The sequence below is a fragment of the Cebus imitator genome, unplaced genomic scaffold, assembly GCF_001604975.1.
Source record: "Cebus imitator isolate Cc_AM_T3 unplaced genomic scaffold, Cebus_imitator-1.0 Scaffold295, whole genome shotgun sequence".
Classification (NCBI taxonomy): Eukaryota; Metazoa; Chordata; class Mammalia; order Primates; family Cebidae; genus Cebus; species Cebus imitator.
The window spans coordinates 1,627,659-1,644,144 of record NW_016107610.1 but is presented as its reverse complement, the minus strand read 5'-3'; the positions used below and the strand labels follow the sequence as shown (position 1 = coordinate 1,644,144).

Genomic DNA, 16,486 nt, shown 5'->3' with positions numbered 1-16,486 from the left:
AACCTGCTTAAAACCAGGTTCTTACAAAATCTAGCAACAAATGAGAAAAAGGAAAAAATCTCCTAGGAAGAATTAAAAAAAATAAAGTAACATATACTTGTATTTTAAAACAAAAGAGAAAAGTTATGAGTAAAAGGCTGGATAAAAATGTATCAGTGAAATATAAACAAAAATGAAAACACGTTACAAGACTAATATCCAACAAAGTACTATAACTTATGTGTTAGAAAGCATGAGATAGCAGATCACTGTATTTTGACTCCATCCTGAAGTTACAAGTTATAAATGTTTACATGCCAAATAAAAAGCCTCAAAATTTATTAAACAGTCAAAATAGGGTAAAGATATGTAGAAATTCATCTTGAAGAGTGTAGTTGACAAAAAATAAACATTAAGAATTTTAAAAAATATGTTAGTAAATATTGATATATTTATATTTGACCATATTTATTGACTTACGAAGTCAATATACTTATTGACTCCTAAAGCAGCTTTCTTTTCAAGAATACAAAAAACATTTTTTAAAAGTTGATCACATATGAAGAGAAAACTAAATGAATTAAAAAATAGTTAAAAAGGATACATATTCTGATTACAAGGTAACCATATTAAAAAACAATAAAGCATTACATAAAAATTCTGTAGCCAGTTATAATTTATAAAATTCTCTCCTAAATATCTCTTGGGCCAAATTAGTAATGAAAACCACAAAACCTATTTTGAAAATGACAACAGAACACCAATTATTCAAATCTACATCATGAAGCCAAATCTGACCTGAGGAAAACTAGATTTAAAAGTTTTCATTTTCAAAAAGATTTCAAAGAAATTAAGTAAGACTTTATTTCATTAAGTTTGAAATAGAAGAAAAAATATACTTGGGGAAAGGTAGTGAAGACGAGATCAGAAATTAATGATTTAGAGAAAAAAACAGAATTGATTAACAAAAAAAGGGGGAAACAATTCAAGAACTAAAATTTTGGAGAAAAAAATACCATTAAAGTTGACAAACATTTGGCAAATCAAATTAAATAGAAAAACAGAAATATATAACCTTGAGCTAGACTGATCCCCTCCTCCCAAAAAGAGAGAGAAGGCAGGAATGAGAGCGGGAAACATTATTACCAACCTTTCTGAAATAAAGGTTAAAAAGGAATACTATGAACAACTGTATGCCAAAATATTAGGTAATCTAAATGAAATAAACAAATTCCTAGAAAGGCACACACTACTCAAACTGACTGAAGAAACAGAAAATACAAAGAACTACAACAAGTACAGAGACTGAATGAGTAATCAAAAAACTACCACAAGTAATCAAAAAACTACCCACGAAGAAAAGCCCAGGACCAGATGGCTTCCTTGGTGAATTATGCCAAATATTTAAGGAAGAATTAAAACCAGTCTTTCACAAACTCTTTCAAAAAATAGAAGAAGAGGGAACGCTTCCCAACTCATTTTTTCAAGTCAGTATTACCTTATTGCTAAAATCATAATAAGACATCATACTGGGCCGGGCGCGGTGGCTCAAGCCTGTAATCCCAGCACTTTGGGAGGCCGAGGCGGGTGGATCACAAGGTCAAGAGATCAAGACCATCCTGGTCAACATGGTGAAACCCCGTCTCTACTAAAAATACAAAAAATTAGCTGGGCATGGTGGTGCGTGCCTGTAGTCCCAGCTACTCAGGAGGCTGAGGCAGGAGAATTGCCTGAACCCAGGAGGCGGAGGTTGCGGTGAGCCAAGATTGCGCCATTGCACTCCAGCCTGGGTAACAAGAGCGAAACTCCGTCTCAAAAAAAAAAAAAAAAAAGACATCATACTAAGACCTCATAATAAAAATAAAGACCAATATCCTTTATGACTATAGATGTAAAATCTCCAGAAAAACTACAAGCAGATCAAATCCAGCAACGTAGAAAAAGGATTACACAACATGACCAAGAGGCTTTAATCCAAGAATGTAAGGTTGGTTTAACACATGAAAATCAATCAATGCAATATACCACATTAACAGAATAAGGACAAAAAGTACATAATCATCACAATAGATGTAGGAAAACATTTAGTAATATCCAATATCCTTTTGGATTTAAAAACAACTCAACAAACTAGGAATAAAAGAAAACATCCTCAAACTGATAAAGGACGTCCATGTAAAACTGATAGCTAACATTCTATTTAGTGGTGAAAACATACTTAAGGGTGAAAACTGAAAGTTTTGTCTTAAGATCGGGAACAAGACAAGGATGTCTACTCTTATCACTTGTATCAACATTGTACTGGCAGTTCCAGCCAGGGCAATTAGGCTGTTGGAAACATAAAACCGTGTAGCCTGTTTGGAAAAGAGTCTGGCAAGTCCTTTAACAGTTAAACACAGAGTTATCACATAACCTGGCAATTCTATTCTTAGGTGTATATCCAAAAGAACTGAAAACCTAAGTCTACATAAAGAGTTGTACACAAATGTTCAATGCAGCATTATTCAGCCAAATAATGACAAAGTAGAAACAAGTCAAATACCTATCAGCTGATGAAAGGATAAAGAAAATGTGGTATGTGATATATACAGGTTCCACAATGTTTGGAAATATGCACAAATATTACGAAAGGTGTAAACCTCTTATGTTATAGTGCAATTACTTTTGCACTAACCTAATATTATAACCACACACTATAAAACCACGACAAAATCTAAATTAAATAGAAACAAAATTATAACACCAATAAAATTCAAGTTAATACTATTAATGTAATTTTGTTCTTCTGAAATTATATTCTGTTTAAAACACAAATATGCCTGAGGTTCTTTTGAGTTTAGCATCCTTCCCCTGTTCTGAGCTATACAGTAAATCAAATCTCATACCACTTTTCTCCATCAGAACTACCACCAGGCCTCTGATGGAATGGGAATCATGATATCATTAGGTAGTCAATACGACATGGGAGGTATAGTAAAAGAAACATCTAGGATGATTTGAGCTCTGGTTTTTAGAGTTACTGGTTAGTTATCTTTTAAAACAGGAATACTTGAGTGGGAAGAGGTTTTTGACAACAAATTTGTGCTACCTGAAGGACAGCTAGACGGAGCTGTCTAGCAAGTAAAATAATTAGCAGATATGAAGCTCAAAATCTCAAAAAGTCTAGGCCTGAAATACAGATCTGGAAGATCTCATCCTGAAGAGTGGTGGCAGAAGCCAAGAACCTGCAAAAGCACCATCAGAGAAACGGAAGAATCTTTCGTAAAAAAAGAAACACATGAGGGAAGTCAATGGAAGAGAAATTTTTAAACAGGGTATTAAATTCCACACAGGCAAAAATGAGTGAAATGTGTTCTTTGGCTTGGCAGGTCATGGTGACCTCTGGGAAAGGGGTGAGAGAGAGATCTTAAGGCCAGTCCTTTATGAAAGCTTTGCTATCAAGAGAAGCAGAAGAAAGAGCAGTGACTAAAAGATGAGGGAGATTATTTTCAGTCTGAAGAGAAAGAGCTAGTAGAGGGGAAGAGGCTTAAATTTTATGAAAACAGACTTCGTTTGAGTCACTTATCTACCCCTAACACCTATCAGAGTGCCTGTAACATACCAAACATTCAAAAAATATTTATTAAGTGTGGAATAAAAGAAGAAAAATGTGGTGACAAGAGAAATAAGGTTTCACTAAGGAGGACAGGAAGGGGATAAAGGGAAGGAAAACTAACATCTGATCAATTGTTAAAGTCCAGGCTCTTTGTCTTCATTATTTTTGAAAAGACCCTGAAAGGAAGGCATTACTGTCTCCATTTTACAGGTGAGTCCACAGAGGCTAAGACATTAGGTAATCCGACCAAGGTCACTCATTTGCTGAGGGGTAGAGGCAATATGTAGAAAAGGCTTCATCTGACCACAAAGCTTTTGCTCGCCTGTCTTACTGTCATCCAGAAAGGGGGTACAAATGTGATCTATAGCCAGAGAAAAGAAAAGAAGCAGAGAGAGAAAAGGGGGGAGGGGGAAGGAGGATGAGAGAGAGAAAGACAGAGAGAGGGAGAGAGAGAGAGAGAGAGGGAGAGAGAGGGAGAGGGAGGGAGGGAGGGAGGGGGGGAGGGGCGGAGAGAGAGAGAGAGAGAGGGTTTTCATTTACAAGCAAAGGATAGGAAGGTGTAGTTCAAGCCTATTGACATCTATTTTCTCTATGAAGTATGAAGGTAAAATAATTTGCTGAAAATGAGGGGAAAAAGCTAGAAGAGAATGGTAAAAGTGTCTACCAACATCTGAGTAAGATGTACAAGGCGCTGACCCAGGGCAAGCCAAAGGGCTGAAGAGCAGCATTAAGGACCTAGATAAAATGAATCCTGCATCAGCCCTAGTCTGCATGTCTATGATAGAACTGAGAAGGCAGACGGCAAGAATGACCAAGGAAGGAGTCTGTAGGGTGAATGTACCAAAATAAAAAGGAAGCTTGGTGAGAGCTGTTTGAGTTATAATTTGGGGTCTAATTTGGATAAGAAAGGAATGAAGCCAGGAGGGAGCTGGAATACCAAGAGAGAATGAAGAGGTTAAGGGCAGAGTTTACGATCATAATGAATGAGAAGCAATTTTAGTGGGGTAAGGGAACAGTCCATTTTACTTCAACAAACCTCTCTAACTGCCCACTCTTGTTAAGTTGCTCTACTTTCATCATTTGCTTTTACAATATAAAAATAAGGGACACATTTGTTCTGGGTTACGTGCTCCTTTGTAGTTAGATAAATCTTTGTCCCAGGAGCTTACTCAAAACAAAGAATGGAGACCATGATATTTCATAACTCTACCATGGGCTTTGTCTCTCCCAAGATACCACACATAGCATGATATAGGGCCAGTGCTGAGCTTAGACAACAGCCAGAATTCTTGAACACCTGGCATATCATAAAAATTAATCTAACCTGGCCGGGCGCGGTGGCTCAAGCCTGTAATCCCAGCACTTTGGGAGGCCGAGGCGGGTGGATCACGAGGTCAAGAGATCGAGACCATCCTGGTCAACATGGTGAAACCCTGTCTCTACTAAAAATACAAAAAATTAGCTGGGCATGGTGGTGCGTGCCTGTAATCCAGCTACTCAGGAGGTTGAGGCAGGAGAATTGCCTGAACCCAGGAGGCGGAGGTTGCGGTGAGCCGAGATCGCGCCATTGCACTCCAGCCTGGGTAACAAGAGCGAAACCTCGTCTCAAAAAAAAAAAAAAAAAAATTAATCTAACCTTATTTCTTTTACTTTAAAATATTTCTATTTATAATAGTATAGTGGGTCTGTCTCCCAATACAATTTTACTTATTTTATGTGAGTCAGTGAGCCAGATATAATATAAAACTGTGCTTACTATAACTTTTCAGAAATGCATCTTTTAAAAATTTGAAGAATGCCTTCCTATCATCAACACTAGGTTCTCTACTCAGATTGCTGTATCTCATAATAGCAAGGAAATCTTTTTTTGATGGGATAATTAAATAATTATTTAACTATTTAATTAAATAATTAAAAAGGAAATACAAAACCATTAGAAATGTGTTAATTGCAAAGACTTTACATCCACTTTAAAGGGTACCACAAACCTGCCCTAGCTTCACATTTCTGAACTTCGCAAAAGCTCACCATTTTCAGTCATAGATAGCTTGATACCTCCACAGTCTAGTCCTACAAACCAAGAAAACCCCACAGCCCCAATATCATCAGCGAGGGAACACTATGTCATCAAACACTGTATATAACTGGGTAGTCAGCAAATGTGTGAAACTTATTACCCTTAGGAAGCCAATTTTATTTATATATATATATTTTTTATATATATATATTATATATATATATTTTTTATATATATATATTATATATATATATTTTTTATATATATATATTATATATATATATAGTTGTTGACACATTTGTAGTTCAAATATTAAAAGGAAGATGAGAATTAAACTCTATATATCTAACCTTTTGGGATCGGGGAAATACTGTCTTGGATAGTTAAGATGACCTAATAACACTATTGCTTTAATTTATATTCATGTGACCTTCATGTACAACTGTGGCTACAGGAGAATAAACAGCTCAGGACTGTTACCAAGTCATTATCTCAAAAATCCAACTTCTGTTCAATACAAATGCATACAACTCAAATAGATTACTTTCCCTTTGGCCTACAAACAGACCAATGCTTTTCAAACTGAAGGTAATCAAACTAATTTAGTAGGTTGCAACCTCACTTTACACAAAATGAAATATAAAAATATCAGAATGTATCGCATATAGTAAGTTCAACTTAATTTTTTTGTTATAGGTGTCTCTTAGTCCATTTTGGGTTGCTACAGTAGAATAACTGAGGCTGGGTAATTTATAAAGAAAAGAGGTCTATTTAGCTCATGATTCTGCAGGACAGAAAGTCTAAGCATGGTGCCAGCATCTGCTCAGCTTCTGGTAAGGGCCACATGCTAAGTCAAAACATGGCAAAGAAGGTCAAAGGGAAAGTGCACACGTGAAGAGCAACCAAACAGGAGGAATAAACTTGCTTTATAACTCACTCTTGCAAGAACTAACCTATTCCCAGAGAACTAACCTAGTCTCCAGGAAGGGAGAACTCTACCACAGGATCAGCATCAGTACCCAAACATCTCTCGCTGCGTCCCACCTCCCAACACTGCCACACTGGGGATAAAATTTCAACATGAGTTTTGGTGGGGACAAACAGACCATATACAAACCTCAGCAGAGTGCACACATTGGGATGGGAATTAATATTTATTTCTCACTGTAGGTTATAATAAAATAATTCTGAAAGCCATTAGACTGCAATCAATCAGCAATAACTCATTTCCAAAGTCTAAATATTTTTTTCAAAATTACTGACTTCATCATCATGTAGTAGTCCAGTGAAGGAGATAAAAAAAGTTATACCTTGTTTTAAAATAGTTGGTTTCATTTTGAATGTCAAAAATAGTGGTCTAGAGGGAATTCATCTTCAATCCATTCAACATATGATAACTCTAAAAAGATTAACTGAGAATTTATACTACTACTCCCTCTGAACAAGCATTTACTCCAAAATCAAAGATGTCGTTAATACTAAAGTACTACTTCAGTGTCAAAGGAAAAGAAAATAGAGATCTAAAGCTATGAGTTTATTTTCTGACACGTGTCTACGTAAAAAACCCTTAATCTTCTGTGAAATTCATTTTTATATGTGGGTAACCATTACTGAAACTATCACTTAAAACCATTCTCATCTCACATTTTGCAACAGAAACTGAGAAGTTACTACTATGTGATCAGAAATTTTCCAGTCCCTATACAGGCAACCTGGCAGCTACCACTGACTCCCCTACAATAACACCTCTACTTCTGAGTAGCTGTATAGACTGTATATACAGACTTAGAGAATCTGCTCAGAATATGAGTTTCAATGATCAAATGAGATTTTTTGTATGTTTCACCGTGTTGACCAGGATGGTCTCGATCTCTTGAGCTCGTGATCCACCCGCCTCGGCCTCCCAAAGTGCTGGGATCACAGGCTTGAGCCACCGCGCCCGGCCCGATTTTTTGTATGTTAATGTGGTCCAATTTATCTTGCCCCCAAATCCTGAAGCTCTGTGGAACTTCTAGAACTGGTCAATCACACTTAGGAATCTAAAGGATGGGTAACAACGGGAAGTCCCCAAATTCCCAGTGTCTAAAGCTAACTCATTATTATAAAGCCACAAAGAAACGGCTGAAAAACATACCTACCAAGCCACAGAATCATTTACTAGGACTTTACTAGGTTCCCTACATTGTATAAATAAGAAGCTTTGTGTTCTTGGGAGATAACTGAGCAACTTAATTGGAACTTTATTAGAAAACAGTTCTTTCATATACATTTTAACATTTGATCCTTAGGAAAAAGAAGAGAAACAGTAAGAATCATCCTTCCTATTTTACAAAGAGGTTCATAATAAAAAAGATGCCCAACCTAACAAACCAAGCTAGTGGTGGCATGAAGTACTTGTCTTTCCCCTTGTCTAATTCTTTCCCTTCATTGCAGGGCTTCTCAGAAACCTGGAGGATGTCATTCTAAAGGCTTGTGCTTACCAATCATTAGATTATTCCTTTTTTTTTTCACTTCTGTGTGGCTCTGTATTACCATATAGATGGTTAATTGTGATAAATCTTATCTAGGTAAAAAGGCGGCAGTAAAAAATAATTTAGAATCTCTATCCTCTATTTTTATGAGGACATTTTTATACAGGAGAAATTAATATTTATAACATGAAGGTCAACCCATTCCCCCTTTTATGTAGTTGCCAATAGTTTAAATACACCATATGAGCAAATTGTTTTAGGTACTAGGACCACTATTGACCTTTAAAGATCCTTTACAGTCAGTACGTCTACTTTACCTGTAGTGAATAACTAGTTATTTTTTTTTAAAGTTCTAATTAGTTGCAAGCTGACATGTTAGATTCACAAACTAACATAAAGCTACTCCATCAAATTGCTCTAAAAAATTTCTCAAAAAGAAAAAAACTAAAAAAAAGAATAGAGAAAAAAAGAAAAACAAAGATAAAAAAAGAAAAAAGAAAAAACTAAAAAAAAGAGAAAAGAAGAAAAGAAAAAAAGAAAAACAAAGACAAACTCCCCTAAAAAACTTCTAAACTCTTATTTTCAATTTCTATACCTATTTTGTCACTGACAAGTAACATTCACAGGCCATGCTTCCAAGCTATTGGCAGCACTGCTTGAAGTGATTAGGACACCTTTTTGCAGTGGACTAGTAACTGTATCAAGTGGGTTGGATTCCGATCTAACATCTGAGACTTTTGAAATAGAAAACTTTCTCCAATAAATAAAGATATTTGGGCTAGTCTCCTATTATATTTATTATACTTACTAGCCTATAATGCTTTTCTAATGTGAACAGGCTTTTCAATAAAGTTGTACATAATTTTAAACCATCAGTCATTTTCCAAAAGAATCAAACACAATCTCTAATAGTAGAAACCTGACTTCAGATAATATTATTTTCCAAATCATGGGGGAACAGTAGTCATTAGAGCATTCCAAAGGGGAAGTGCCAAGAATAGCGACTCACCTGGTTGAGGTACATATTGGTATCAAGAGTTTAAAGTTCCTATTAGCTCCCAGATTAAGCAGGAGAAAATGAGACAATTTGCCAATTCCTTGGCAATGTGAAAGTAGTCCCTGGGAAAAACTGAGTGAGCTTGTACCATTCTACCCGAGGACTGAACCACCGAGGTACTTCTTAGAACTAAGGCCAAAGAAATGAAGATTATAAACACCTTACTTTATGTTGAGATTTAAAAGAACTGAAGTCCCAAGTGATTCTCTGAAAATAATGTGGCCTGGTCTCCAGAAATAAATTTATCACCTTCTAATAGCTCATTGTCAAATGCAAAAAACCCGAAAGTGCTATGGATCAAAAACCAAAGATTTCCAACAAATATTTATATTAACGAAGGGTATGGAAACACTTCATTATCATGTTTTAGAATTGCTGCAAATTTAATCTATTGCTAGAGATATGAAAAAACTATACCCCTGTGCCTTACATTGAGTAGGTGCTCAACAAAAGTTCAGTAAGAATTCAGCTCTTGAAGCTGTATAAATAGGAAGGTCAAATGCTTTACTCTTAAGTTTTACAAAGTGAGAGGCTGAAAGCTAGATCAAAAACATGATAAGCAGTGATTCAGTATTAAAGGAAGAGAAAGACACTGATACAGGTAAACGAGCTGAACAGGATGAAACCAGAACCCAAAAAAATTCTAAAGAGTACCCTCTAAAATAGTAAATGAAGTTTCTAAAATAAGTCAAAATGGAATAGGAAGATGTAACTTGGTAGGAGTGAGGACTCCAAGGAAAAAACTCACTGAAAGCTAAAAATAGTGAAATTTAATCTATGTAGATGTATTAGTTCTCCTTTCTCCCTAACTCATATAAAATGTGTTTTATAAATTGAGGTATAACTTTCATACAGTACAATGCACAAATCTTAAATGTACAGCTTGATACATTTTTACATATGTATACATACATCCAGGTAACACCATCTAGATCAAGATAAGGAATATTTCCGGTGCCTCTTCCTATTCAATAACTCCTTTCTACCCACTGCAAACCAGCGACCACTGATTGGTTTTATTTTTGAATGTTATGTAAATAGAATAATAAAGACTCTCAGGTCTGGCTTTTTTCACTCAAACTTATATTTTTGAGATTCATCCATGTTTTTGTGGATATCAGTAATTTATTCCTTTTGATTGTCAAATAGTACTCCACTGTGTGAATATACTACAAATTTGTTTACTCATTCTCCTGTTAATGGACATTTGGGTTGTTTCCTGTTCTATTATGAAGAAAGTTGCTCTGTATGAGCATTCTTGTACAAGTATTTTGGTGAATATAAACACTCATTTCTCTTGGGTATAAGCCTAGAACACATTGTTAGGTCACAAGGTAGGCATATGTAGATCAAGTCAGTTTTCTAAATTAACTGTATCAATATACACTACTAGCAACGTTTGATAATTCTCATATGAAGTTTTTAAATGTAAAAAAGTTCTTTAGTTGAAGCAAAAGAATTTTGAAGCTTTTTGTTTATATTGTTTTTTCACCTTTTAGAGTAGGAGGTAACGTAAGCAGAGTGCTCACATCTCAGGGGATATCCAAGATGGTTTAGGCGGGGCATGGGAAGAAAATAGAATTTCGATTTCAGTTCTTACTCTTAGCTAAAAAGTATTACTAATAATTTTATATGTAAATTGACACTATTAATAGTATTCTTATTCAGATGGTTATGTTTATTCACGTTGGGTGTACTGTGATTTACTGCCATTTGGTGTGTGCTTGGTTGAGCAGAATTACAGAATATCTACTTCTAACTGAACTAGCTCTCACCAAATGAACAGGTGGCTAAAAAGGAGTCCTACACAAATATATTAATAATGTAGATGTAAGCAAACAACAAGGAAATGTCTAAGTTGACATTTCTAGAAAATCTCTTCAGAAGTTAAGAACTATGACCATCCAAATAGTCAAATCTCACAAGAAGCAGGCAGAAAATGTTCCAAAAATTAAGACTTTAAAAAATATGAACTTAACCTATAAGTAATATTATTGCTGTTAATGATATTTTACAATAAAAAATTTAAAACATACTGTTTCCATCAACTGTCATCCCTTTTAGTTCCTTTCTGTTTATTTTATGCTGTATATAGTAGTAGCACAAAGTACATGTATATATAATTTAAAGAAAATTTGCATATATTAGGGATGTATGCTCCAATTATTTTACCAACAGAGTACACAAACAAAAGACTTCAGAGACTCTTGCTTTACTCTGTTTTTTAGTATTAAGCTAGCTAATCCATAACACAGATGAATTTGTAATTTTTAAAACCATACAAAATTAGGCATACTACATGAGAAATAGCCAGCTGCTATTTAATGTTAGAATAACACATCTGAACAGCAGAGGAGAAGAAAGAGGAGGACAGGAATCTACTACAAAGAGGCATGAGAGTACGTTCATAGGTACTCTCCTATACTTTGGCAGGTATTATGCCAATGTATAGCTGTATGTATTTATATTATGTATGATATGCATCACATACACTTATATATAGTATGTATCACATATACTTTTATATACCATATATTATATATAGAAGTATATTTATATTATATCAATGCATACATTTGTCAAACTCACTGAATGTTACAGTTAAGTCCATTCCATTCTATGTAAATTTTATCTCAAAAGAAAAAAGGATCCATTTAAAGTATTAACCACTAGGTTGATAGCAAGCATGTGTCTAGGAGTAAATTATAGTGATGTCTGCAACTTACTTTGAAATGCATTAAAATAAGAGGAATTATTATGTGGATAGAAGGATGGATATATGAACAGATACATGATAGAGCAAGTAGAATAAAATTTAATTGTAGAATCTAGGTGGTGGATTAACGGGTCTTCACAGTATAATTTTTCAGCTTATCCATATATTTGAAATTTTTCAGGATAAAATATTGGGAAAAATAAATCTGAGTTGAAAGTTGACAAATATTAATAATTTAAAATAATGTAGTGATACAAGGGAAAGTTAGAAACTCAAAAAGGAAAAAGGTAGGAACATACAAGTACCATCACTTTGTGCTTTTAGATGCTCTGTATTTGTGAAGTGCAAATTATCCTTATTTTACAGAGGAGTAAATTGAAACTTAGATTACAAAATATGCACAAGGTCAAAGTGTGAAGCCAAGAGCTGAATCCAACCTGTAGGAATTCTGAATCCTCTTGACCTACATTCCTTACAAAGGGCTGCCTAGGACCAAATATCTTCCCTAGAGCAGAGAAGTTGCTTCATTCCTGCATGAACCAGCTCTGACTAATAGAAAGTTCCTTCCTACAACATGAATTCTGAAATCCGTGTCCTCCTGGTTTTCTTCCTAGGTTTGAGTCCTTGGGGCCATATAGTATCTAATCCCCATGTGACTGGCCTTCATATCAAGTGATAGTATTTGAAATTTCAATAAGCAAGGCTTTTCATTTCCAGTTAGTATTTTATAACATTATCATCTACAAAGCTATAACCAGGTAAAATGGAAATAATGCCTTATAGAACTAGGATGAAAAAAAATGAAAACATATGTGAAGTATATGCACTGTAAAAAAAGAGCAGGACTTAAATCTCTTTCTTCTTTTTCTAAACCTTTACCTTTCCCTGGAAATCACAACATGCCACTCACAATAAAATAATACTTTTTAAGTCTTAGGTTCTTTCTTTGAGGAGCTCGTTAAATGTGAATAGATACAGATTTCTCTTTCTTGTACTTATTTTATCTAAAAACCTAATGTTGTTTCCTCATTTGATTTTCCATTTTGCCTTGATTTGGAATTATCACTTCCAGGAATTTTATGTACAATTAGACAACTAAGATAACTTCTGTAGGACTTTTCTGTTTCACAAATTACTACAGGTGGCCAACCTGTACAAGCAACATGTTAATGAAATTTTAAGTCTATTTTCTTTTTGACTATCAGAAGATATTTTTAAGAGTTAAGATTTTAAAAGCCATTAAGTTACTAGGAAATGACCAACTAGTAAATGGTAACCTTTAATTGACTTTTGACTGTGTATATATACATATGCCCTAAAGCTGTACATTTCTTATTTGGCAAATAGATTCGTGGATTTCCTGAAGTCACAAACATATTCAGGGACTGCTAAAATCACAAATCTTGCCTCTCTAAGCAATACTGTATTATACCAAAAATAACCAGTTATTCTACCTTGAAAACTTTGCCCTATTTAAGGACAACCTACAGTTCAGATGTGAAGTTATTTTCACAGTCTACTGGAACCTGAATAAGACTGTTTTTTCCTCTTGATATCTGAGGTTGTTAGTGTTGGAAAGGATCCTAGAGATGATTTTAGAGTTGCAGAAATGGATATGCAGACGGTTGAAATGATTAGTCCAAAATAGAGCCTGAACCAGACACCAGGTCCCCCAATTCTTGGCCTAGTGTTCTTTCCATTTGACGATCGTGCCAAACCAAACATTAAAAAAGTGATTATGTCCATCCATTACTTCAACTTTACTAAATTTCAGTCTGGCCACTCATGATGTCACTTCCTTTTGTGAATGGGTGTATTTTTTTCCCTTGGTCTTGCTATCTTTACTTAACTACAATACAACATCATAGAGCTCACTCTATATTTATGCCAATTTTCTCCATGACTGTTTTCGTTCCTCAAGGATACCAATATAATCTCTAAGATGGCTTGACCCTCCTTTTCACAAGATTTCTTATTTCAGGCAAGCAAATGCCAACCATATGATAAAAAAAAAAAGGGATTTCTTCTAAAACACAAAGCATACATGGCAGTGTTGTGTGTCTTCCTCAAAGGGCTTAATAAAAATTGTGAATGCTATGTATTACATGCAGATGCTTTCTAGAAAAAGAGCCCAACGACAACCTTGCTATGGTAGGAAGGCAGCTATTGTGGACTGTAGTGGGAGGCCAAGAATAAGATTTGAGATTCTACCTAAAACAAATATGGAGGTGGAAAGGCACAAGGAGCTTGCTGGACCCACCAGTCAGAGCTAGGCTGCAAGCTCTCGGCTATTTGGGGTCGGCTTTAAGGAACGATAGGCACCAGAGAGGCACGTACCCCGGGACAATGATAGGGCAGGCGGGGCACGGGGAATCGCGCTCAGGGAAAACTCAACAAGTCTGGAAGGCGAAGAGATGGATGAATGACTGCCAAGAGGCTCCCGCTGGCCTCTGGATGACCACTACTCCTTTCCAGGATTTACTGCCGCCGGCGCTCGCCAGCTCGCGGACAGCCGTTTGCTCCCCGCTGCCCTACCTGCCCCGACGTTCGCCCAGGACCCAGGGTATCCACCAACGACCCTGCCCGGCGGCGCGGCTTCCCGGTCGGCACCGGCTTTCCAGGAGGAAGGCAGCGTCGGGCCTGCGGGGGCCGGACCCGCCTTCGAAAGTGGGCGGAAGGATGGCCGCCCTGGAGGAGTGCGGGCGCGGCCGGGAGCCCTCTGCCTCAGCTCCGGCCCGGTCCTCTCCGCGCCGCGCTGCGCCGCCCTCAGCCCTCACCGCCGCCGGCCGCGAGCTGCGGGCTCCGGGCTGCGGCGACAGGGAAAGGGGGCGGGCGCGCCATCATGAAGGGGAAAATGGTGGGCGGGCGGGCCCGCGCGCGGCCGCGGTACTCACCCGGGCCGGCCAGTGCGGGTAGCCCTTCATCTTGGCGAAGACCAGGTCGCCCGCTTTGTACTCGCGAGGCCGCGGACGCGCCATCCCAGCCGCTCCCCTTCCTGGTAGTCCTTGGTCGCAGCGAAGATGCCGGGAGGCCGCCCCCCCGCGGGCGGACGGACGGACTGTGCCGCGTTCCTCGCGGGCCTCGAGCCGGGCGGACGAGCGGCCGCTCCGACGAGGGGAAGCGGCGAGGCGGCGGCTGAGGCGAGGGGTGGGCGGGGGGCGCAGCAGGCCCGGCAAATCACGGCCCGGCAGCGGGGGAGGGGAGCCCCCGGCCGCTCGGCGCTCGCCCGCGTCCGGCCGCGCCAAGGTCCCTGCCGCCGCCGCGCGCGCTGCTCACAGGCGCCGCGTCGCCTGCCTCATGCCGCCGCCGCCGCCGGCCTCCCTCCCGGGCTCCCGGACGCGGCGCGAGCGCCGGGCCTCGCGTCTGCTCCGAATTCCTCCTCGGGCAGCGACCGCAAACACGATCTTATTATTGTTCTCGCGCGCGCTCAACATCCCCCCCCCCCACCCCGCTTGCCGCTCTCCTCCCCTCCCGCGCCGGCCGGTTAATTCCTAGGTACACTGCCGGCTTTCGCGTAGAAACCGAGCGCGCCACCCCGGGCTCCTCGGCGGGCGGGCCGGCGGTGGGCGCGTCCTCCCCCAGCACTGAAGCCCGTGCCGGGCGGGCGAGAACGCCTACTCCGGAGGACGCCCGCCGCGGGCTCTCTTTTGTTCCTGGCCCAGAGCTGCCTGCCGCAGCCCAGCCAATCACCACCGGCTGCCCCCTTCCCCGCCTGTCCGCGCCACTCTGGGGGCGCTCTCTACTCGCGCCCCCCAGTCCCACGCCCACCTCCCACTCGACCCCCGCCAGGCTACCCCTGGCCGACCACGTCCGCGGGTGCTCTCTGGTGAGTCGGGGACAAAGGCGCTCCAGCCTCGGGGGTCAGCGGCGCGAGGGGACTCTCTGCCTTGGGCACCAGGCTGCGGGAAAGAGCACTGCTCCGGAGTCAGTGGCCTTGTTGGGTTCTTGCCCCGGCTCTGCCCTTAACAGTGCAGTGTGACCCACCTAGGGCAAACTATTTAACCGGGGGTTTTCTCATTTGCCGAATGGCACAGACAGGATTCGAACCTTGATCCACATGAGACCAAAGTCCATAAGCGGCTATGCTCTCTGTGTGGGTTTCATAGGCCTGCAGTGTTTGTGAAAAGTGCTTGCCCTGGCCGGTGACTTGTTTCCAATCCTGGCAACCTTTTGGACAACGTTTTGAAATTAGCATCCGGTTCTGGAGATTTATGTACATAGACAGTTCTTTAGGTCTAGAACAACATGTTCGTTTACCACTATTTTACTCTAAATTCCCTAGCTGGCTACTTTCAAAGACATTTTTAGAGTAAGAATCTTCCTAACGCCTCTTTTGTGAGGAGTAAGTAGAATAAATAATTCAAGGAGTCGTTTGGGGTCTGCCCAATGAATGAATGCTCCTTCTTTCATCATGCTGTATGTTGCCCGCCTTCCTTAAGGGGTGAGCTGGCACAGCTCCTGAGTGCTGCTGACTCTGTGGCCTTCACCTTGTCACAAGGACAGTTCTCATTTGTGTCTGTATTCTCTGCTAGTCGTCTCTGTCCTCTCCCTTTTACAGAAGCTACAGTTTTCCCCACCATCGGCCTGCCTTGCTTGCCCATAGAATGGTGGGTGTATGTTTTAACCCCTGCTCTTGTTCTGTGGTGCTGTG

The 16,486-nt window shown here is 39.3% G+C and overlaps 1 protein-coding gene across 1 annotated transcript in view; it reads right to left on the bottom strand.

The window, feature by feature from the left end:
* HDGFL3 (HDGF like 3) overlaps positions 1–15,398 on the bottom strand; it is a 72,644-nt gene extending 57,246 nt beyond the window's left edge. The window contains exon 1 of the mRNA XM_017502259.2: positions 14,730–15,398. Coding sequence (XP_017357748.1) covers positions 14,730–14,813 — 84 coding nt within the window. The 5' untranslated portion in view covers positions 14,814–15,398. The remainder of the gene's footprint in view (positions 1–14,729) is intronic.
* Positions 15,399–16,486: the final 1,088 nt, after the last annotated feature.